At 33.1% G+C, this 9,602-nt stretch overlaps 1 protein-coding gene across 1 annotated transcript; it reads left to right on the top strand.

Moving 5' to 3' along the window:
• Positions 1-4,767: 4,767 nt before the first annotated feature.
• On the top strand, positions 4,768-8,798 carry LOC131953795 (uncharacterized). The gene is made up of 6 exons (XM_059317168.1): positions 4,768-4,861; positions 5,304-5,448; positions 6,475-6,614; positions 6,761-6,866; positions 8,162-8,326; positions 8,616-8,798. Exons 1-5 carry the CDS (start codon positions 4,783-4,785, stop codon positions 8,298-8,300), a joined length of 609 nt encoding a protein of 202 aa, XP_059173151.1. The 5' UTR covers positions 4,768-4,782; the 3' UTR covers positions 8,301-8,326; positions 8,616-8,798.
• Positions 8,799-9,602: the final 804 nt, after the last annotated feature.

The raw sequence follows: 9,602 nt of genomic DNA, 5'->3' as shown, positions 1-9,602 counted from the left end.
TTATTATTATTATTTTGGAGTATAACTTTCCGTTGCCGTATGTTTTTATCATCTCCAAGCTCTATTGGCTGTTCCTAATTGCGATACATGGTTTTATAGCGTACACTATTACAACCGATTCAGCCGGAACTGGTTCTAGATTGCTCACACGTGCACATGCAGACACATACATACATACACACACATAAACATGCATACGAACATACGCGTGCTCACAGAGTCTAGCAGTAAATGCATAAGTAAAGAACGTTTATATTCGGCGTGGTCGAGTCGGTAAAGCTCATGTTTACCAATTGAAAAAGTCTCGAGTTCGAACCCGCGGGCAGATGAGGCTCGATAGTTGGGGACAGCAACTCTTTTTGGAGAGACAACTCCAAAATCAAACAACGTGTTTGATCTTGGTTGGACAAAGACTATGGTAGCAAATCCTAAAAGAAAAGCAGGCTGTAACTAAAGTCAACGGCAGATATGGCGCATAACAAGTTGACACGTGATAGTTAATTGTGTTGGAGGGAATCCTTTCCTTCACTAACATTCAGAACGAAGAAGAAAAGAAGAAAGACCAACTAATAAATGACCTTTTTTACATGGAGTCGGCTAGTTTTTTTTTAACAGAAAGCAATCTAGTTTATTATTTTTTTAAAATTTTCTATGCTTTTTATGGAGAAATACTTTACATTTACCAATTAAATTAACATTCAAAGGTTGTTCAAATCAACAAACAAGACTATAAATAGGCTTATATGTGAATGTGTGTGCATATGTTTAGGCCTACTTGCTTTAATGTAATTTGAGGTTTTGTCACAAACTTGCCAATTTTCCTGATTAAGAATTGCTACTTTATATCCGAATTCAGCGTATGTGTATCTTAAGTTTTATTACCAGCATATGCCAGAGCTTTCCCTAAAATTGTCAACTCTTTACTGCCGTTATTACTCGGTATAACATCTGCATACATTGATCACGTTCTGAAAAAAAAAGTTTTTATGTGGGTAATTGGTTGATAATTTAGCACATGTTACTCTGTGTTTGTCGGCGTAAATCACACTATGTTCGAGTCTTTTTAAGAGTCTTTTTAAACTCAAAGCCAAGAAATATCCAAGATGATTTATGTTATTCTGGGCAGTTGTTGAATGTCTTGCTTATATCCGTATGTTGTTTTTGTAGCCTGACATACTTAAGACCCAACGAGTATTTTTTTAAGTTCTAACGCTTAGTACAGTCAATGGATTATAATACTAGTTTGTGATCTGAATGTATGTAAGGTGTGGTCGAATTGTATTATAGTCTATCGTATTTTAAGTGACAATTTTGTCAACTTTTAACTTGGCTCGTGTGCTTTAATATGCACATGTTAATGACATCACTACAAGTACTATCGAATAAATTACAACACTTACACATTAATAACAAAGACTTAAATAATAAACATATTAAAATATTTTGCCAGACTAAATATTTTTGATACAATAGAATTTCACTTGTAAAAACAACTACATAACAAATGAACATGATAAAGCGCGTATAATAGTGCGTAATAGTAGGATAGACAGCATACTAATTTCAGAAATAATAATTACTTCTTTAAAAAGAATAATCATTCAATAAATTCAAATTTAATATTATATTGCAGTGTCATTTGTTCTTGACTCACGTGCCGAATTTTAAAGGAATTGATTGGTTATAAATGCCAGAAAGTTTGCTCTCCCGTCTTGATGTAGGATTAAGACAGACAGACTGACGACACATTGATAAAAGACAGACATAGACAGGAAGTTAAATAAAAACTAATAAATATACCCGTGGTATTTTTCAATAAAAATTTCAGTTTTGTATTGTTCAATACATATTTATTATTATTTATCTTTACATACTTTACAAATAGTTCAGATCTCCAAACAATGATACCGTCATTTTTTGGGCAATTTCCATTCTGGAGAATTGCGTTTATTAACTCGTCTTTTCTGGGAATGGATGGATGGATGTGTGTTCGCAGTTTTAAGTCGTATCTCCTCCTCAACGAAGCAATATAGAGGACTAGTTCCAAAAGCAAATATGTTAACGAAGTTCCGACGATGATAGTGGGTAAAAAAAATTCCCGAAATTCCTTCCTGGATTTTCCGGAAAAGCCAAAAAACCTCGAACAAATGCAGTTTTGGCCCATATCTCGGCAACCAGACCACTTAGCGACTTGAAACATTTACCAATCGATTCCTACCATAATTTAGAACAATATTGCCGAAGAAAATTTTCAAAAATAAACTTTCGTTCGGTCACAAAAAAAATTTTAAACTTACATTATACATAATACACTACAGTACTATATAGCAATATATAGATATCTATTTTTCGCTATCTTTTAGATCTTGCTATAAGTTAATTTTTTTATTACATATTTACTTATTAATGCAAACGTTATTTTTGTACCCTATTAATTTATTTATAATTTATATGAGAGTGATAGGGAGTTACAATTACAAGGTTTTGTTTCGCTAGGCCTATCATTTTTTCACATTTTTTAAAAACAATTGAGTTATATGACTAAAAACCATTGCGCGCCTACTGAACGTGATGGCGCAGTCATGGAACGTGATGACGCATCTTTTGAACGTGATGACGCGTACATAAGGAAATTGAGCTTAAATTGTCACTAGACTTTTTTATTAACTTGTTTATAATTAAAGTATAGTTTGCATTATAGAATGATTTAATAACCTGCGGTCAATTAAGACAGGCATTTTAAGATTCTCGAGAAGATTAATTCTCGTGTTAATATTAAAAGATATTTCAATTGAAAATGGCAATCTTTTCATCTTGATGAATACTAGTTTTAAAAATGAAGTTCAGTGAATTTAGAATAATACAACAGCTGTCCTCATTTGTATATTTGTTCAGCAATACAAAGCTAGTTAAACTATGGGTGTATGTTGTAAAGACTCCATTTACCAATGCTAGTTTAAAGTAATCCAAGAAGCAATTGGCTGAAAATTGCTACAAATTTACGACATATTATATTTCGAGTTATATTTTGTGGTGTTCATTGATCGGTTGGTTCGCAAGCTCTACAAGGCTACAAGTGTTGAGGCGAGTCAAATTACGATGCGTTTAGCGCTGACTCGTGCATGCTGTTAGTGCATGCTGTATGTTTCTAGATTTGTTTACACGTGCACGCACATGCACACACACACACACACACACACATATATATATATAAACACACACATAAACATAAACACAAACAGCCATTCAATACTTTCAAAACTTAATTTTTTTTCTGTCCATTTCAACTCAAACTTACATTTAAAGCGATAATAAATAATAACATAACAACATATAAGTAGTTTCTTCATCTTTCTCTTTTCCCTTGAGTGCCCAAGAACATAGGACACTTGACTAGAGTTTATGTGTTTCAGGGACCTCGGCATATGATAAGGATAGTGTGTAAGGTACCCATCCCAGCTGGGTGGATCATAATGAAAACCACAGAAGATTGCAAAGATTGGATTCAATAAATACTTTCTGGGCGTATACTGACCATTTGCTATCATACATCGAGGTCAAAGAAACAGGTGACCTCTACATAACTGGCCGCATGGACCGTCTTGATAAAATGCTGGAAGAAAAAAAGTCTACACCTGGGAATTACAGTTGATAGTCTAAGACCCCCACCAGATACTCGCATGCATACCATCCCCCGCGAACAGATCGCTGGTCATCGGCAAATCATGTCACTGTCTTGACCAACACGTGTACACCTAATGCACTGTCCAGTCTGAATAGAGGGACTAGTCACGTGATACGAAGGGGGAGGAGAACCTGATTAGCTCTCTTACTTTACTTATTGGATTTCGCAGGCTGAGTTGAGAGCCCTCATCCCTACTTCCATGAGCTTGCTTTTGTATCATTTACTTAGTTTATCATTCTTTTACTGTTTCGTTTATTGTAACTAATATTTTTCTATCAATGCTTACCAAGTAAACCAATTGATTCTTAACTCTAATACATTCTCATATAGCATACTCTATACTTCGTGTTTTGAGTATATTATGATTTTATTACACAGGCAGTACGCTGCATTGCGTTGACACGTAGTCACCTGACCGTATTATTAAGTTTAGTTGCCCGCTGTAAACCTTTGCAAAGACAAGCGGTCATTAGGCTTGGCTATCAGCATTGTTACTGCCTGCTGTTACTAGCTACTGTAATATTGTTATCCTTTGTCCTGTTGTGACTCACCTCACGTGGCGGTAGACTTTACCTATTGCACTATAAACATTTATCCTGCCCGTGTATCAGCCACTAAGCATTAGATACCAACATTGTAAATACGTCCTACTATATATTTACATATTCAGAGAAGAAAAGTGGCTCAGACCTTTCTACCGGTTGATTTATATATTTTACTGATTATTTTCAGTATAATGGTACAGTTATCATTTCTACCTTATTACATGGTAGGTTCTTTGACCATTTACCAACGACAATCGTAATAAACATAGATTTGTTAATTCCACAAACTTAGACTTGCTACACCATAACATAGGTCTGGGTAGGCAAGCCTATTGGTTTCACGTATCATTTCCAACAAACGCACGTGCTGATTCTATAATTGTCTAATCTTTAATGTCGTAATCATGTGAACGATATCTGAATGGCGATAATCACGTTCAGACACAACATATTTTAAGTGGGTAATTTCTTGATAATTTAGCAGGTGTTACTCTGTGTCTGTCTGTATAAATCGCACTACGAATGAGTCTTTTTCAATTCCAAGCTCAGAAAATGTCCAAGATGAATTCTTTCATTCTATGGAGCGTGATGAATGTCTTGCTGATAATCAACACAGTTGTATCTGTAGCTGGTGAGTTTAATTCATTTTAAATCATGTAGTACTTAGCGTTTCCTGTTGTCTTTAGTTTAATTCTTAAAACATTTTTCTCCATGACGGCAGTGTGAATTTCGGAGATTTGTCCAACATAGACATTTTTATTTAACTTCATCTAGATAGAATGTGCAATGGGGTTAGGTTCATTTCATCATATTTTCCAGTTCGTGTCGAAGACACATGTTTTAGATGATAAGTACTATGCCCAGCCGCCTTTGCTTTCCCTAGCGTTATTCAGGTACTAACATTAGAGATAGGTGGACACAGAAACATGGATTAGAACTCGATAATTTCGGGTTAGATCTAACGCTCGGCAACGTCTACTCCTTCGGCTTATATACGAACTAATTAACATTGTACTTCGCTTTTTAAAATGATATTTTTGAAATATATAAAAACATTTCCATGCATGTCAAAGATGCTCAAAGTGACGAAGACTACGACGCCTACTACTATGAAACTGACGAATGTCGATTACTTTTGCGGTGCTGGAACGACCAGGTTGATAATTTTGTTGGCGACCGATATTATCTTAGGAACACAACGGTTTTTCATTTCTGCGAGTGAGTAACAAGTGATTTGTTTCAAACCATTTTTATTTCTACTTTGATTGCAAGAGCTGGAATAAGAGCAGTGCGTCTCTCTAAAGACAAGGCTATTACAAGGGCTGGGGTAGTTTGCTGTCACGGTTAAGGTTGTAGATTAGTTTTAGTTTAAAGTTTAAGTTTAAGCTGAAGTTAAGGATGTGGATATGATGAGCAAGATGAGGATTAAATGACTAGGATGTGGATTGTTTTTGAGGATGAGGCTAATGCTGAATGTCGAGGTCGAAGCTAAGATTAAAGTTGAGATTTAGGTTGTTTGAGGTTAATGAGGATAATGATTAGAAAGAGGTTGAGACTGAGGCTGAGGCTGAGGCTGATACTTAGGATTAGGATTAGGATTATAATGTTTTTGCATGACTACGAACTCGCTAGTGTGTTTATAAGTATACTCTACAAAAATTAACAGAATGCAGATATCAAGATAAATTACTTACAGAACTGTTGATAATTGTTGTTTTTAAATCACATAGAAAAAGGCTAAAACAGTCTAATAATCATCCAACTTTTTAAAAATCTTTTAAAAAGTTATCTAAGCAATAAAATTATAGTTACTTTTGTAAAAATTAAATGTGTTAGGGAACCATCGATTATAACCGTTTTCATACTTTGGATTGAACTTACAATCGTTTATAATGATCATGACATTTTCAGGTTTCAACCTGAACTCTCTACCACTAAAGCTTTCTGCCAAAAGTTAAATTAAACTTTATTTACAAAATATTTACCAAATTATTTACTACCAAAACATATTTTAAAAATTGACTTGAAACAAATTCATTCTTTAAAACATTGTATTGTTTTGCCTAATTTGACGGATTTTATTTTCATGAAGAATGTGCTGCTTGAATACGCATTTGCACCTCACTTAACTCGATGTTATTTTGTAAAATAGATACATAATTTTAGAGCACCGTCTCCACAAAATATCGTAAGCCCAAATGCTTTTACAACTTAGCTTTAATCTAGTGTATGAACTTATTTTAGAATCTTGGACGAGTTCAAATTGTGTGTGGACATACACCAGGCAAATTGCAGTGACAGTGACAGTGACAGTGAGCATCACCTAAGAGCTGATAAAGTAAAAGCTATGGGCAACATAGTTTGTAACGCGGCAGGGAGGTCTGGTAATTACGTTTTCGATGTGTTCATTTTAAAATTATATCCTAACTAGTGAACGGCCTAGATGGTATTCCCATGATTTTATGGAAGTAAGTACCTCTTAAAATAAGAGCAACTATATTATTCAAACTGTATCTGTTGCTTTCACCAGCTGTTGAAGAGTTCGAAACTTTGCAGTGTACGATTGATGAGGAGAAGAAAGAGAGGTTACAGGATGCTTTAGACATGTGTTTTTACACTAACAGCATCATTTGCAGGTTGTATACCATTGCTATCGATTCAAAATACATAGATACTTACATAATCAGACAGTATATTGTTAGGAGTTTTCCTCTCAAAATAAGAATTGTATTATTGTTAATTTATGACGGAGATTACAGTTAAATATGAAGTTCTAACTTTAAAATTTAAATATTATAATACAAAAACTGATCTATCTATATTAAAAACAAAATCAATTAGCAATAATTTAATTTGATATAAACAATAATGTATACTTAAAATGTGTACTAATATTAAATAACAAAAAAATCATAAACATCATCATTATCTTTTTATTCGCGTGCCAAAGACACACGGGGCCGCCATGGAAAGCCCCCTCCACTTTTGTCAGTCACCGGCAATTTTCTTTACAGTCCCCCTATGACAGTACTACCTCTGTTAGCTGCTTCCGTCTAAGCTATTCCAAGTCTCCCTTGGCCTTTCTTGCTTTCATTTTCCTTCAGGCGTTCTGCTTAGAGCTATCCCAGCGAAGTGGTCAGTTTTCATTCTTATGAACAAAAACCATGAATGAAAATTTAATAATGTTTTGTAGACACAGGTTTTTATGGTGAAAACAATATGTGCAGGTAATTTTTCATTTCTATTCATTCTAGAACAAAACACAAAGATCGTACAAAATCCAACAATATATCGTTATAAGTATGTATCTGAAAAAACACAAAAAAGGGTACTAAAAGTGAATTTATTTATGTGTAATAAGGGGGAAGATTTCCGTTAAATAAATATTATCCACATCTTAAACCTTAATTATTACAGTAACAAAAAATTAAAATCTCGTCTGCCTCGCTATGTTAAAAAAATCAGCTTTGCAAATATTTAATTTTAATTTTTTGAATTAATGAAAACTCTATTAATGCGTTAAAAAAGTAATATACACTTTATTACTTTTCCGTTTTGAAATGTTTCGTATTTAATTAAAAAAAACATATTAATGCGATATCCTAAATATACAAGTCTACTTTGTAACGTCAGTAATCTTACATATATAAAAAAACATTTAACTATATTTTTATAGTATATTTGCCAGGATTAAAGTTTGCATGTAAATGTGAGTATTATTGAAAAACAGCGATCTAGCTATAAATTAAACAACTGGTTTATGCGAATAAAATAAAGATTCGATACATTATTAATTTATACCGATGTATTTACAAAAATCACCGACTGTCTCTCGTGTAAACAGTACTTAAATTTGGCGTCTTTTTTTTATTGAGTAAGGTTTAGTTGAAACCATAAATCACTATATAAAACAAAATCTTTTTGTAAAAAGCCAAGGCCCTACAGAAGCAAGGCTGTGTGTAAAGGAGGCTATACAATCTGACTGTGGCGAGAATGGTGCTCGGGTCTTTGCCAGTATAGCATGGGAAAAACACAAGAGTGTTTTATATGCTCAGCTGTGTAACCAGTAACCATATCTGTCATACCTGTGAAATAAGTGAGTCTGGTTACTTAAACTTTTAAGCTACTTGGGGTACATGTTATAGATCATTGGCAACTTATATTCTAATAAACATCATTATAAAATATATTTTGTTTCAATAATTGTCCTAACCTACATTGAAGATTATGAAAAACTAAATTATAAAATTTATTTTCATTCTGCAATATAAAAAAATTAAATAGCCAACATTGCAAGTACTTATATGCATACCTCTTATCTTAATACCAACCATAACATAGATCTAAGCATACTAATCTGAATGTATATTTTATATTTTCTTTAGTGAGACCACACAGGTTTGATAATTAAACTAAACTCTAAAGTTTACAAGGGATTTACGTTTGTAAAGTCATATTTCATAATAAACGGCTTAAACATTATTTATAAAATATATGCTGCTTCTGAAAAATGATGATAAAATACAATTAAATACCCTGACTGTGTTTCATTTTAGTGTTTTTATTGTTTTAATGTTTTTTTAATATTATCACAAACTTTCTTTTATGGTACTTTAATTCATTTGACCCATGTCTCTTGAACTGTCTCTTTGGTCTTTGCTGTCAAGACCACATAATGTGGGTGCCTAATATCGGCTTTGGATAAAAATTCTGGTGTAATGTTAGTGTATTCGTATTGTAGCCAACTCTATCACAATTTACTATTTACAGCTATTGAACTGGTTTAATAGTTGTGAACAAACATTGTTTACGTTAATTAAAACAAATAATAGTATAATACATTATGAAAAATGTCGATACCAACAAATATGCCTAAATATTAAGCAATTTTGAAATTAGGACTCATAGTATTAAAATATAATACCTAAAATGTGTTAGTTTAAACATAACTATTTTTACTTAAATGTAAAAACGCATCGAATTACATAATTAATAGGCACTACTACTTTGCATGTATACTAAAAGCAATGTATATCTTGTTTTTTTTTTTCAATCTAAATAATTTATTTTAAATTACCAAACGTAAATCTTGCGAACATTGAGCTTAACTTAAATACAGTTCATAATCTTGTTAAATGCGGGTTCATATGTGTAAGTTTTCTTGTCACGGAGGTGTTTTATTCTCGGGTGCTAAAGCCTTTGGTCGGGGACAGGGGCTACATCACATGTTTTATCCAGCAGAAACAGTCTCTTCAGAATACTTTATTTCAAACACAAGAAAAACTCTGAACCAAAGAGGATTCATTGATCTAGTCTATTGGTGAGAATGGATTTGGTTGTGTTTCTCTGGAAGAGCATTAGGGCCTGATGGT

Source organism: Physella acuta, unplaced genomic scaffold (genome assembly GCF_028476545.2).
Source record: "Physella acuta isolate Inbredline_101_S28 unplaced genomic scaffold, ASM2847654v3 ptg000952l, whole genome shotgun sequence".
Lineage (NCBI taxonomy): Eukaryota > Metazoa > Mollusca > Gastropoda > Physidae > Physella > Physella acuta.
The sequence above is the reverse complement of the archived record's forward strand: the minus strand, read 5'-3'. Positions and strand labels throughout refer to the sequence as shown.